Genomic DNA, 15,003 nt, shown 5'->3' on the forward strand with positions numbered 1-15,003 from the left:
GCAGTAGTGTGATTATGTTTTTTTTGTTTTTCTTGCAGTAAAGGGTGCACATACAATAGTTTACACTGTAGTTGTAAGACAGGTGACTAAAGGGCCCTACAGAATTGTATATACAGTCGTGCTCACAAGTTTACATACCCTGGGAGAATTTATGATTTCTTGGCCATTCTTCAGAGAATATGAATGATAACACAAAAACCTTTCTTCCACTCATGCTTAATGGTTGTGTGAAGCTATGTATCGGCAAACAACTGTGTTTACTCTTTTTAAATCAAAATGACAAAAGAAAGTACCCAAATGACCCTGATCAAAAGTGACTTTGATCTGATAACACGCACAAAAGTTGACACAAACAGGTTTGAATGGCTAATCAAGGTTCCAATCCAAAAATGGGCTGCACGGTCGAGTAGCCAGAAGAAAGCCATTTCTGCGCAAATGTCACAAAGTATCCCGCTTACATTACGCCAAACAGCAGAGAGACAAGCCTCAAAACTTCTGGAACAAAGTAATTTGGAGTGATGGCTTTCTTCTGGCGACTCGACCATGAAGCCCATCTTTCTTCAAGTGCCTCCTTATTGTGCATATTGAAACAGCCACACCACAAATTTTCAGAGTCCTGTATTTCAGCTAAAGTTATTTGTGGATTTTTCTTTGCATTTCGAACAATTTTCCTGGCTGTTGTGGCTGAAATCTGTGCTGGTCTACCTGAATCCCTCATTTTCCACTTCTTAATCAGCGTTTGAACACTGCTGATTGGCATTCTCAATTCCTTGGATATCTTTTTATACCCCTTTCCTGTTTTATGCAGTTCAATTACCTTTTCTCGCAGATCCTTTGACAATTCTTTTGCCTTCCCCATGACTCAGAATCCATAAACATCTGTACAGCACTGGATGAAAGATGCAATGGTCTGTCAGAAGCCCAGAAACTCACTGACCTTTTATACACACATTAATTACAAACAAACATGTCACAGGTGAGGATTGGAACCTTGATTAGCCATTCAAACCTGTTTGTGTCAACTTTTGTGCATGTTATCAGATCAAAGTCACTGGGATATGTAAACTTTTGATCAGGGTCATTTTGATTTAAAAAGAGTAAACACAGTTGTTTGCCAATAAATAGCTTCACACAACCATTAAGCATGAGTGGAAGAAAGGTTTTTGTGTTATCATTCATATTCTCTGAAGAATGGCCAAGAAATCATACATTCTCCCAGGGTATGTAAACTTATGAGCACAACTGTACTATAATGCCATCACTTTGAAACATTTACGCATGAAGAACCATTTGCTTAAAGAACTGCCAACCACCGAACTGTGTCCTGTTGTCGCACATCGTGAGTCAATCAGGAGACTTTCAGCCTTTCAGAGGGAGACGGGGTACTACAGCTTCCTGACTTCCAGATTCTTTGCATGCTCCTTTTTTTTATGGCATCATAATTAATGCTGTGCTCCCTCCACTCACACACACCGCACATGCTCAATTCATTTCTATCAATCAACATTCTCAAAGTTACTACACTGCAAAAAGTCAGTGTTCAAAAACAAGAAAAAAAAATACAAAAATTAGGGGTATTTTATTTGAACTAAGCAAAATGATCTGCCAATAGAACAAGAAAATTCGGCTTGTCAAGACTTTCCAAAACAAGTAAAATTAGCTAACCTCAATGAACCCAAAAATACCTTAAAATAAGTACCGTATTTTCCGCACTATAAGGCGCACCGGATTATGAGGTGCACCTTCAATGAATGGCCTATTTTAAAACTTTGTTCATATATAAGGCGCATAGAATAGACGCTACAGTAGAGGCTGGGGTTACGTTATGCATCCATTAGATCAGACCTGGGCAAATTAAGGCCCGGGGGCCACATGCGGCCCGTTTAGCTTTTCAATCTGGCCCGCCGGACATTCCCAAATAATTGTTTTAGATCTTTAAGATGGAAAGTGTAGCTGCCATTATGATGTGAAATGATGTTTTCTAATGACCATAAGTCTTGAACTATACAAAGTATTTCAATGGTTGCAATCTGCGCTTATGGCTGATATACCAGTTACTATGGTAATCTAATTAGTTACTATGGTAATCTAATTAGTTACTATGGTCATCTAATTAGTTACTATGGTAATCTACGTCACAGCAGCTCAGACGCGGAAGGAGATTTTCACAACAAAGTTCTAAAGCTTAGTGATGTATCAGATATATCAGATTGTAGGTGGGTTTATTTTGTACCCTTCGCGTTCATATTTCACTGTTTGTTGGATTTTTGTTGCGTTTCACTTGATTGTAAAATATGTCGATCGAAAGGGGGTGTGACATTCATATTTTGTCAATATTCAGTGTTTTATCGTTCATAGAAAAATGTAAAATTCCAATACGTTTTTTAAGGCGGTCTGTCATAACGCTTTTAGCATTCAATCAGACATTATTGTGAGGTTTTGTATTAGTGTTCCTAAAAATAGAAATACCGGCCCCCAGTCAAATTTTTTTCTCTAAATGTGGCCCCCGAGTCAAAATAATTGCCCTGGCCTGCATTAGATGGAGCTGCGCTAAAGGGAATGTCAATAAAACAGTCAGATAGGTCAGTCAAACTTTATTAATAGATTACAAACCAGCGTTCTGACAACTCCGTTCACTCCCAAAATGAATAAACAGCTGTTTTATTATTTCCCCCGAGGTAAAGTCAGTGACGTGGTATTTCGTTTGTCTTTTAACAACAACAAGGTATAACATGTAATGCAACATTTACATCACATATTGGAGGGGAACTTTTCCCTCGATTCAATAAACACGTAAAAAACAGTCTGATACTGTTACGGTAAATCAAACGTGCAATCATAATATAGTAATACTCGAAATAGTGCAAAGTAATAACAATATATCAATAACTCAACGTTGCTCAAACGTTAATGTCACACAACACAACACACAAAATAAACATGTAAAGCTCACTTTATGAAGTTATTCCTCATCCACGAATCCCTCAAATTCTTCTTCTTCAGTGTCCGAATTAAACAGTCGGGCGAATATGGCATCCAACATGCCCGTCTCGTTGAAGTCGTCATTAATGGAGTCACTGTCGCTGCTGTTGTCTAGCAGTTAAGTGACAATTCCTGCCTTCCTCATATATCCCAGCATGCACCGCACGCTTCTTCTTCTAGGGGGGAAAATGAAGTCGGCGGCTGCTTACCGTAGTTGCCAGACCTGTTGTGGCTCAATATTGGTCCATATATATAAGGTGCACCGGATTATAAGGCGCACTGTCAGCTTTTGAGAAAAATGGAGGTTTTTAGGTGCGCCTTATAGTGCGGAAAATACAGTATATTCTCACTAATAACAAGTGCACTTTTCTTGGTAGAAAAAAAAGTGACCTTTTTGCTCAATATGTTGAAAAATATTCTTAAATTAAGTACCGTATTTTTCGGAGTATAAATCGCTCTGGAGTATAAGTCGCAACGGCCAAAAATGCATAATAAAGAAGGGAAAAAACATATATAAGTCGCACTGGAGTATAAGTCGCATTTTTGGGGGAAATTTTTTTGATAAAACCCAACACCAAGAATAGACATTTGAAAGGCAATTTAAAATAAATAAAGAATAGTGAACAACAGGCTGAATAAGTGTACGTTATATGAGGCATAAATAACCAACTGAGAACGTGCCTGGTATGTTAACGTAACATATTATGGTAAGAGTCATTCAAATAACTATAACATATAGAACATGCTATACGTTTACCAAACAATCTGTCACTCCTAATCGCTAAATCCCATGAAATCTTATACGTCTAGTCTCTTACGTGAATGAGCTAAATAATATTATTTCATATTTTACGGTAATGTGTTAATAATTTCACACATAAGTCGCTCCTGAGTATAAGTCGCACCCCCGGCCAAACTATGAAAAAAACTGCGACTTATAGTCCAAAAAATATGGTAAATGCTAGTAAATAATAAATGATTAATGGGTTATACTTGTATAACGCTTTTCTACCTTCAAGGTACTCAAAGCGCTTCGACAGTATTTCCACATTCACCCATTCACACACTGATGGCGGGAGCTGCCATGTAAGGCGCTAACCAGCAGCCATCAGGAGCAAGGGTGAAGTGTCTTGCCCAAGGACACAACGGACGTGACTAAGATGGTGCCATTATCTTGACATAATGATATGCGCTCGGCATCACGATTTTTTTTTTCATACTTGAAGTAAGAAATTATTACTTTAAAAAAGTAGTTTTATACTTGTGAGTGTTGATGACACAGCTTTGCAACAGTTGATATTCTAGTTTCAAGCATGTTTTACTCAATATCGGTGATAAAATCTCAGCAACAAGCTGTAATATCTTACTGAGATCATTTAGGACCAAAACCCTTAAAACAAGTAAAACACTCTTAACATAAAATCTGCTTAGTGAGAAGAATTATCTTATCAGACAGAAAATAAGCAAATATCACCCTTATTTGAGATATTTAATCTTACTTAGATTTCAGTTTTTGCAGTGTAGTTTAGGGAAAATAGTTGAAATATACAAAACTTGCTGTAATGTTCATTCTTTTTTCTAATAAATACACATTTCAAACATTGAAATAGCACTTTTAGCATGTGTGCATTAATAAAAATAAAAAAAGGAAATACTAAAAATCTGCGCTGTTCGCCGCCACACCTCAACTCTCTTGTAAGTTCCGGGCTTTATCAATTTTTATCAGTTACAGTCATTAACCGATTAATCGAAGGAATAGAATATACACCAAAGCGTTTTTCTAATAACTTTAGTCGATTAATCATTGCAGCCCTAATCACAATGAATGGCAGCATCATATTGATGTTGATTATTTCTTACAAGCAAGTAGTTATTAGTCAGGTAAACATTTCATTCCTGGCAGACAGAAACCACAACATCCTGTCCTTTGGGAGGAATGTGCCCTCTCAGGGATTCCATGCAATCATTTCATGTCCCTCATCCACAACTTGAACCATCCTCTCCTGACATCTAACGGTGTAACGGTACACAAAAATTTCGGTTCAGTACGTACCTCGGTTTAGAGGTCACAGTTCGGTTCATTTTCGGTACAGTAAGAAAAAAAAAATATTTAAATTTTCTGGTTATTTATTTACCAAAATTTGTAAACAATGGCTTTATCCTTTTAACATAACAATAACATACATATACACACAGGGTCGATTGCCAGGGTTAATGCAGTCAACATATATAAAATAAAAACTAAATAAGATAAGGCTCAGAATTGGTTTCTTAACAAAACCTTTCTACATATAAAGTGCAACATTAAACTGCTTCAAGTTGTTGCTCAGATTAAATAAAAGGACAAAACTTTTCTTCTACATACAAAAAGTGCAACATTAAACAGTTTCAAGTCAACTCAGCCTCAGATTAACTTTTCTTTTCCCCCCCCAGCCTTTAACCCTGGTGACTTTCACTCAATGTTTTTTGCCAGAAAAATCAGTTTATCCACATTGTCTGCAGAAAGAGCAGACCTGCTTGCAGTTAAAATGTCTCCAGCTGTGGAAAATATCCTTTGGCTGGGCACGAAGGTAGCAGGTGTGGCGAGGTAGTGCCTGGCTAACTTGGCAGTAAGAGGATATATGGGCTCATTGTTCTTCCACCATAGAAGTGGGTCAAAATCTAGTTTTTAATGCAATATGGTCTTAAATCTGCTGCTATAAAAACACCAACGGCATTTGTTATTGCTTTAGCCCTGCCTGACTCGCCGAGGAGAGGCTGCTTGAATGCGGTGGGAGCTGTGTTTGTTCGTCTTTCTCTTTGTTGAAGCGATGTTATCCATTGTTGTATCGCACCGCGAAACCCAAATGTTCTCAAACGGGAGATCTTAACGAGGCAGGAGGGTCTTCAAGCTCTGGCTTTTGCATGTTGTAGTAGCCCGGTCGCAGATAGCATGCCGTGTGTTGTGCCTCAGTGTGCATTGTTTACACAACGTGCGGTACGCTACTTAACATGTCCGTGTGGAAACTCGTTCGGTACAACTCCGAACCGAACCGAATCCCCCGTACCGAAACGGTTCAATACAAATACACGTACCGTTACACCCTTACTGACATCAATACAGGAGTCAGGGTGAAGGAAAGAATCCACATGGTTACATGTACAAACCCCGTTTCCATATGAGTTAGATGTAAATATAAACGGAATACAATGATTTGCAAATCCTTTTCAACCCATATTCAATTGAATGCACTACAAAGACAAGATATTTGATGTTCAAACTCATAAACTTTATTTTTTTTTTGCAAATAATATTTAACTTAGAATTTCATGGCTGCAACACGTGCCAAAGTAGTTGGGAAAGGGCATGTTCCCCACTGTGTTACATGGCCTTTCCTTTTAACAACACTCAGTAAACGTTTGGGAACTGATGAGACCATTTTTTAAGCTTCTCAGGTGGAGTTCTTTCCCTTTCTTGCTTGATGTACAGCTTAAGTTGTTCAACAGTCCGGGGGTCTCCGTTGTGGTATTTTAGGCTGCACTCAGCATCAAGGGTTGGAATTGGGGGTTAAATCACCAAAAAATTATTCCCGGGCGCGGCTACGCTGCTGCCCACTGCTCCCCTCACCTCCCAGGGGGTGATCAAAGGGATGGGTCGAATGCAGAGGGCAAATTTCACCACACCTATTGTGTGTGTGACAATCGTTGGTACTTTAACTTAACTGAATAATTCGCCACACATTTTCAATGGGAGACAGGTCTGGACTACAGGCAGGCCAGTCTAGTACCCGCACTCTTTTACTATGAAGCAACGCTGTTGTAACACGTGGCTTGGCATTGTCTTGCTGAAATAAGCAGGGGCGTCCATGATAACGTTGCTTGGATGGCAACATATGTTGCTCCAAAAGCTGTATGTACCTTTCAGCATTAATGCGCCTTCACAGATGTGTAAGTTACCCATGTCTTGGGCACTAATACACCCCCATACCATCACAGATGCTGGCTTTTCAACTTTGCGCCTATAACAATCCGGATGGTTCTTTTCCTCTTTGGTCCGGAGGACACGACGTCCACAGTTTCCAAAAACAATTTGAAATATGGACTCGTCAGACCACAGAACACTTTTCCACTTTGTATCAGTCCATCTTAGATGAGCTCAGGCCCAGCGAAGCCGACGGCGTTTCTGGGTGTTGTTGATAAACGGTTTTCGCCTTGCATAGGAGAGTTTTAACTTGCACTTACAGATGTAACGACCAACTGTAGTTACTGACAGTGGTTTTCTGAAGTGTTCCTGAGCACATGTGGTGATATCCTTTACACACTGATGTCGCTTGTTGATGCAGTACAGCCTGAGGGATCGAAGGTCACGGGCTTAGCTGCTTACGTGCAGTGATTTCTCCAGATTCTCTGAACCCTTTGATGATATTACGGACCGTTGATGGTGAAATCCCTAAATTCCTTGCAATAGCTGGTTGAGAAAGGTTTTTCTTAAACTGTTCAACAATTTGCTCACGCATTTGTTGACAAAGTGGTGACCCCCGCCCCATCCTTGTTTGTGAATGACTGAGCATTTCATGGAATCGACTTTTATACCCAATCATGGCACCCACCTGTTCCCAATTTGCCTGTTCACCTGTGGGATGTTCCAAATAAGTGTTTGATGAGCATTCCTCAACTTTATCAGTATTTATTGCCACCTTTCCCAACTTCTTTGTCACGTGTTGCTGGCATCAAATTCTAAAGTAAATGATTATTTGCAAAAAAAAAAATGTTTATCAGTTTGAACATCAAATATGTTGTCTTTGAAGCATATTCAACTGAATATGGGTTGAAAATGATTCGCAAATCATTGTGTTCCGTTTATATTTACATCTAACACAATTTCCCAACTCATATGGAAACAGGGTTTGTATGAATGAGCTCCTGTTTATGATAACAAAGACCAGCTTAAGCAGCTAGAATAAGTTAAGACATCCACAGTGTCGGTTGTATTCATCCCATGAAAACATACTGTATATCAAGTAAAATCACATTTCAAAATACCACTTCTGGTCAAAAGTATGGAACAATCCACTGCCCTTTAATAATGAACCTTGCCCATTTAGTATTCCTTTAAAGTAAGGACAAACACTTTTTTTCAAATTCACATCCACCTTAGATGGTGAGGGGGTAGACTTTTTAATTGTGCATGTTTCATTAGCACATGTGTTTAATTGGGGGAAAACAAGCAAATGGTTACCTCTGTGTGAATGGGATTTTCATTATTTTTTCTATTAACCTGCATGTGTTTGGGTTTGACTCACAGGTCAGCAGAAGATAGACTCCCATGGTCAGTACCGTCCTCCGTCTGAGGAGAGGATGTCCCCAGGCCAGCAGCCGCCTTCTCCTTGTGTGAAAGGCAGCCAAAGGGTGGTTACCCTGGCTCAGCACATCAGTGTAAGTCCATTGTCTATTGTTTATTGAATGGATCCTCATTAGCTGATGCCAAGGCGACTGCTAGTCTTCCTGGGGTCCACATTGGAGCATACAAAATAAAAATACAAAGAATACATGCATTACCAAACATTATACAAAGGAAAAATACAACATAAGATAAAAAAGCTAGTTAAACCCAGTATTAAAAATTCACGCCATGTGGGCAGCTGCAATAAGTATATCTTCAAAGCTGTCTTGAATGACGATTTACTTTGTGAGAGATTAATGTGAGATGGCAACCGATTGACGTAACATCGGAAAAAAAAAAAAAAACCTCCCATCCCACACTGCAAAAAGTCAGTGTTCAAAAACAAGAAAAAACATACAAAAATTAGGGGTCTTTTATTTGAACTAAGCAAAATTATCTGCCAATAGAACAAGAAAATTTGGCTTGTCAAGACTTTCCAAAACAAGTAAAATTAGCTAACCTCAATGAACCCAAAAATACCTTCAAATAAGTATATTCTCACTAATAACAAGTGCAATTTTCTTGGTAGGAAAAAAAAGAGACCTTTTTGCTCAATATTTTGAAAAATATTCTTAAATTAAGTAAATGCTAGTGCCATTATCTTGACATAATGATATGCGCTCGGCATCATGATTTTGTTTTTCATGCTTGAAGTAAGAAATTATTACTTTATAAAAGTAGTTTTATACTTGTGAGCAACGTTCCCTCTTAGGTGCGCGCCTGCGCAATTGCGCACTGCTCACACGTCCTCTGCGCACAGCAAATTAATGCCGTGCAGAAAATCAAAAATCCCATCTGAACTTTAAACAAAATAAACACTACAATTTATTCTGTATGATTTTGCAATGCAACTCTATGAGTGACAAGTGACAACAAGAGTGGCCCCAATGAATAAAACAATCTTTGTCAACACAGTTCAATTATCGTCTGTCCAGACACTTTACGGACTGGAATTCCATCAATCACTTTATTGAGCAAAACTGTTTGTAACCACACCAAAAACATGAGTAAAAAAACGTATCTATAAAAACTGGTAATTTTCTGCCATACAAACCAGGCTTAAACCAATTTAGTCATCCGTCGTTTCAACAGAAGCCGCTCGCTCTGTCTCACCTGCACCAACACACGCACTCATTGCACTTAGCCAGTGTTGCGTTTATGGCCACACAAAAAGTCGGACAACCCCAACGCCACACAATGTGTAAATGCCAGGTTGTACACTCTGACTCCTTAATCAGATGTGTGCTTATTTTACTGCCATTTATTAAGAATGTTAATCTAAGGATATTATTCATGAAATATTGTCACTAGATTTCATAAATGCTAATAAAAAGATGTATTTTACAGACAGAAAGTTACAGGAACTAAATGTAATCTCTGAAAGGGGTAACATTTCTTTTAAAGGCAGGACCCGCAGCCAGACATACAATACTAGCACATAGGTCATGAAAAACATGGTTTTTTTTGTTATTGTCATTGTAAGAGGGCAAAATAAATTATATCAGAAAATTATTTTAATAAAACATTTAAATTGTTATGATGTCAGGTTTGGGACAGGTGTGACGCTGGTGTGGCCACAGTGTGCACGTCTGATGTTGCTCACATGTATTCCACTGAATGCTCAGGGAGTTTGTGCGTTTGCTCACAAACATTAAAAATTAGAGGGAACATTGTTTGTGAGTGTTGATGACACAGCTTTGCAACAGTTGATATTCTAGTTTCAAGCATGTTTTACTCAATATAGGTCATAAAATCTCAGCTACTAGCTGTAATATCTTACTGAGATAATTTAGGACCAAAACCTTTAAAACAAGTAAAACACTCTAACATAAAATCTGCCTAGTGAGAAGAATTATCTTATCAGACAGAAAATAAGCAAATATCACCCTTATTTGAGATGTTTGATCTTACTTGGATTTCAGTTTCTGCAGTACAGATTGTGTTGTGTATAAACCGGGTCATCAATTTTGTAACTCCACTACTTTTTACGTCAACAGGAGGTGATAACAAAGGACTACACCAGACAGAGTCAGCAGCAGCAGCAGCAAGGTTACCATGGCTCTCCCATCCTGGACTTGACACGTCCTCCCAGTGCCTCCCAGCCCCCACCAACCTCCCAGGAGTCTTCACAGGCAGCCCGCTATCCTGAGAGTCTTGGGGGAGACCGTAACAGAGACCGGTAAGAGTAATTACAAAGCGGAATCACCAACAGCAAATATGACCGACTGGCTTGGAGGGGGGCCCCTCGTCGCTATTTCTGACGTCTAATAAATGTATGAATAGACTACAAGTACTGTACTCGTGTTTCATAGACACATGGGGCCATGTTAGTGAGACATTTGTGAAAAGGTCACTGTGGTTATTAACCGCTTGTGTGTGCGTGTGTGCTGCGCAGGTCTCCCATTCAGCCCAAAACATCCCCGACCAGTGTCTCCAATGACGGCATTGAACCGGTATCACCTCCTGGAGCCAATTCTGAACCCGAGGGCCAGGGAGGGGTGTCCTATCCCAATGAACAAGAGGAGCAAGGGTAAAGAACCAACACCCTCTTAGGCTTGGAGATTTATAATACTTAATAGATTCTCACAGAGCTTATGTTGAAGCTGATAAGTGTAAGTGTGGAGAGACTTAGAGGTCTTATGACATATGTGATGATACAGTAGATCCCCACTTATTTGCGGATTTATTTGCTCCGCTTTAAATTGAAAATAAGTTGTTTTTTTAATAGAAACTTAAATAGAAACAGGTTTCATGGCGCCATCTGCAGGGGGAAAGCATACTGCAGCTCTGAATCCAGAAGAGAGTGCTGTCTCACACGAGTCAATTCACTACACTGCAAAAAGTCAGTGTTCAAAAACAAGAAAAAAAATACAAAAATGAGAGGTATTTTATTAGAACTCAGCCAAATTATCTGCCAATAGAACAATAAAATTTGGCTTGTCAAGACTTTCCAAAACAAGTAAAATTAGCTAACCTCAATGAACCCAGAAATACCTTAAAATAAGTATATTCTCACTAATAACAACTGTACTACTATATGAGTACGGATTTTCTATTGTTTCATTGAAAATAAAACAGCAAAGTCCATTTGGCTGTCATCTGTTTTAATTATGAGACACAATTGTGTCAAAGTCATGATTTTTATTTTCATGCTTGAAATAAGAAATTATTACTTTAAAAAAGTAGTTTTATACTTGTGAGTGTTGATGACACAGCTTTGCAACAGTTGATATTCTAGTTTCAAGCATGTTTTACTCAATATAGGTCATCAAATCTCAGCAACAAGCTGTAATATCTTACCGAGATCATTTAGGACCAAAACCCTTAAAACAAATACAACACTCTAACATAAAATATGCTTAGTGAGAAGAATTATCTTATCAGACAGAAAATAAGCAAATGTCACCCTTATTAGAGATAATTTAATCTTACTTAGATTTCAGTTTTTGCTGTGCAGAGTCTGACGCTTGGGCATTGTGTAACATGAGTGTCCAACATCGTTACAACATATATAAGTCAGAAAAGACTAAATTTATCATAGGTCCCCTTTAATGCATAACTGATTGTCAAGTGTGTTTAACAATCGTGAGAGTAATATAGAGTTTAAAGTGTTAAAAATAGGCATTTCCATTGATTGCATCTTTCCACCATTCACAGGGGGTCTTGGCACAGAAAGCCCACAAATAACAGGGATCTACTAAATTGTGTATATGTTTTAGCTCCAATTTTTTGTGCAATTTTAAAAGCATAAACTGCAAAAACTGAAATCTAGGTAAGATTAAATATCTCAAATAAGGGTGATATTTGCTTATTTTCTGTCTGATAAGATAATTCTTCTCACTAAGCAGATTTTATGTTAGAGTGTTTTACTTGTTTTAAGTGTTTTGGTCCTAAATGATCTCAGTAAGATATTACAGCTTGTTGCTGAGATTTGATGACCTATATTGAGTAAAACATTCTTGAAACTAGAATATCAAGTGTTGCAAAGCTGTGTCATCAACACTCACAAGTATAAGACTACTTTTTTAAAGTAATAATTTCTTATTTCAAGCATGAAAAAAAAATCATGACTGACACAATTGTGTCTCATAATTAAAACAGATGACAGCCAAATAATGGACTTTGCTGTTTTATTTTCAATGAAACAATAGAAAATACGTACTCCTATAGTAGTACAGTTGGCACAGTACAGTAAACTGATAGTTAATATTTAAACATTTAACATGTGACATTTCAAACTATTTTGAACAGAAATAGTTCATGCACATTCAGATAAATTCTTCAAAATTACAATTAAAAACATTTTTGGCCGGGGTTCCGGGTTATACAGGTATATATGCGCACTAATTGACTGAAGGAGCACGCACTTGACGCGATGATGTCATGTTGTCGATGGAAAAATGCATTTTTAGACCATATGATTTGCCTTAGCTGCTAGGAGACCACGAGAGTAACAAGCGGTTGCCTTGTTGAATTTCCATTAAGAACAATACATTCGTTTTTAGTATAAGTAAATGTAATGCCGAGCGCATGTCATTATGTCAAGATAATGGCACTAGCATTTACTTAATTTAAGAATATTTTTCAACATATTGAGCAAAAAGGCCTTTTTTTTCTACCAAGAAAAGTGCACTTGTTATTAGTGAAAATATACTTATTTTAAGGTATTTTTGGGTTCATTGAAGTTAGCTAATTTTACTTGTTTTGAAAAGTCTTGACAAGCCATATTTTCTTGTTCTATTGGCAGATAATTTTGTTTAGTTCAAATAAAATACCCCTCATTTTTGTATTTTTTTTAATTGTTTTTGAACACTGACTTATACTCAAGAGATTCCAGTCTTTGTCTGTCAAGCAGTGGCATTCCCGCCCCAGGTCGTTGTGATCTAAACTTTTGTTAGATAAAGGAGGTGAAAACACTGCCTATAGGTGCAGATGTGACTAAGATTTCTCGATTTCTCGATTTTTCGGTTACTCAGTTCTCCTGCAGCTTTTGTTGCTCCTTGGCACTGCCCCTACCAGGATAGTGTTTATCTAAACAGTCCTCCAGCAGGTTCAAATGTGCTGACCAGGCACTTTTCCCTCCCACAGAATGGGTTCCCGTTCCCCTCCCAACACCTCGCAGCCTCCGGCTTTCTTCAGCAAGCTGACAGAGAGCACTTCAGCTATCGTGAATTTAAAGAAGCAGGAAATGATGAAAAAGATGACGGTGGTGGGGAACGACAACGATTTCAGTGAGTCTTACTGGAGCATTTTCAGAACTGGTAAACTTGTGCAATTAACTCACGCGTGCATGTTTTTAATAAATAAACTTTGCTCACACTTTTAGATACTGGTCAGCCTGGAACTGAAATCTTCAACATGCCAGCATCAACAACTGCTGGTGAGCTTTTTGTCTCCCTCTTGGAGCACAAATATTCTCAGTACTTCCTGACCACAGATGTTTTTATTCTTTCTAAGGTTACACACTGTTCTTAAATCTAAATATTTAATTTAGGTATTATTCAGCCGCTCTGACGATCATGAATCATATTGGTTGTCTTCTCTTCTGTTTTTGCTCTTAGGTTAACGCTACAGTTTCTCTGACATTAACTTCAAGTGGATTTTCTCCTGAGCTATGCCTTTTGTTTTCACCTCACATGATATATGCTTGTCTCTTTTATAGGACCTGTGAGTGTTCGCAGCCACCCTGCACCAGAGACACCTGGGAACTCCATCGGTCTGGAGGCCATTATAAGAAAGGCCTTAATGGGCAAATATGACGATCAACCTGAGGACCGCTCTTCAGCCAATGCTGCTAATTCACTGACTTCCAGTCTGCCGGTTACTATGAGCGGAGCTGACGTACGTGCTGAGGACTGTTTCTCACAAGGTGATGACTTTCCCTAACCTTGTTTAAATCTATGTTGGACTCAGCTAATGGGGACGTTAATCTGTTTTAGTCAATCTGGTACGTTTGTTGGTGGTCTGTACGGTTCAAAATAAACTTGCCACACTTTAGTAATTTTGGCAATCAGAACTCTTAGGTGCTCCGACTAGTAAATCGTGTGTCACCCTAAACCAGGGGTGTCAAACCTATGGCCGAGGGCCGGATCAGGCCAGCGAACAGGTTTTATCTGGCCCACGGGATTAATTTGCTAAGTATAAAAATGTACCTGAAATTTTTGAATGAAAGAAACAGCTGTTCTAATTGTGTCCACTGGATGTCGCAATAGCAACTCTTTGTATCTTTGTAGATGATGCTACATATGTACAAAAAAACCCACATGATGTTAGTACATCAGTCGAGGAAAATAATCAAAGTACATAAATAATAAGGCTGTAACGGTACGTGTATTTGTATTGAACCGTTTCGGTACGGGGGATTCGGTTCGGAACGTAGGTGCATCGAACGAGTTTCCACACGGACATATTAAGTAGCGCACCGCACGTTGTGTAAACAATTCACACCGAGGCACAACACACGGCATGCTAGCAATAACCGGGCTACTACAAAATGCAAAAAGACAGAGCTGGAAGACCCTCTTGCCTCGTTAAGATCTCCCGTTTGGGAACATTTCGGCTTCGCGGTGCGATACAACAATGGATAACATCGCTTCAAC

The 15,003-nt window shown here is 38.6% G+C and overlaps 1 protein-coding gene across 6 annotated transcripts in view; it reads left to right on the forward strand.

Moving 5' to 3' along the window:
• LOC133652577 (nuclear receptor corepressor 2-like) overlaps positions 1 to 15,003 on the forward strand; it is a 212,767-nt gene that overhangs the window by 190,404 nt on the left and 7,360 nt on the right. For all 6 annotated transcript variants that reach the window (XM_062051491.1, XM_062051494.1, XM_062051495.1 and 3 more), the window contains 6 exons: positions 8,267 to 8,397; positions 10,402 to 10,583; positions 10,800 to 10,934; positions 13,493 to 13,635; positions 13,731 to 13,784; positions 14,067 to 14,273. In XM_062051491.1, coding sequence (XP_061907475.1) covers positions 8,267 to 8,397; positions 10,402 to 10,583; positions 10,800 to 10,934; positions 13,493 to 13,635; positions 13,731 to 13,784; positions 14,067 to 14,273 — 852 coding nt within the window. The remainder of the gene's footprint in view (positions 1 to 8,266; positions 8,398 to 10,401; positions 10,584 to 10,799; positions 10,935 to 13,492; positions 13,636 to 13,730; positions 13,785 to 14,066; positions 14,274 to 15,003) is intronic.

The sequence above is a fragment of the Entelurus aequoreus genome, linkage group LG06 (assembly GCF_033978785.1).
Source record: "Entelurus aequoreus isolate RoL-2023_Sb linkage group LG06, RoL_Eaeq_v1.1, whole genome shotgun sequence".
Lineage (NCBI taxonomy): Eukaryota > Metazoa > Chordata > Actinopteri > Syngnathiformes > Syngnathidae > Entelurus > Entelurus aequoreus.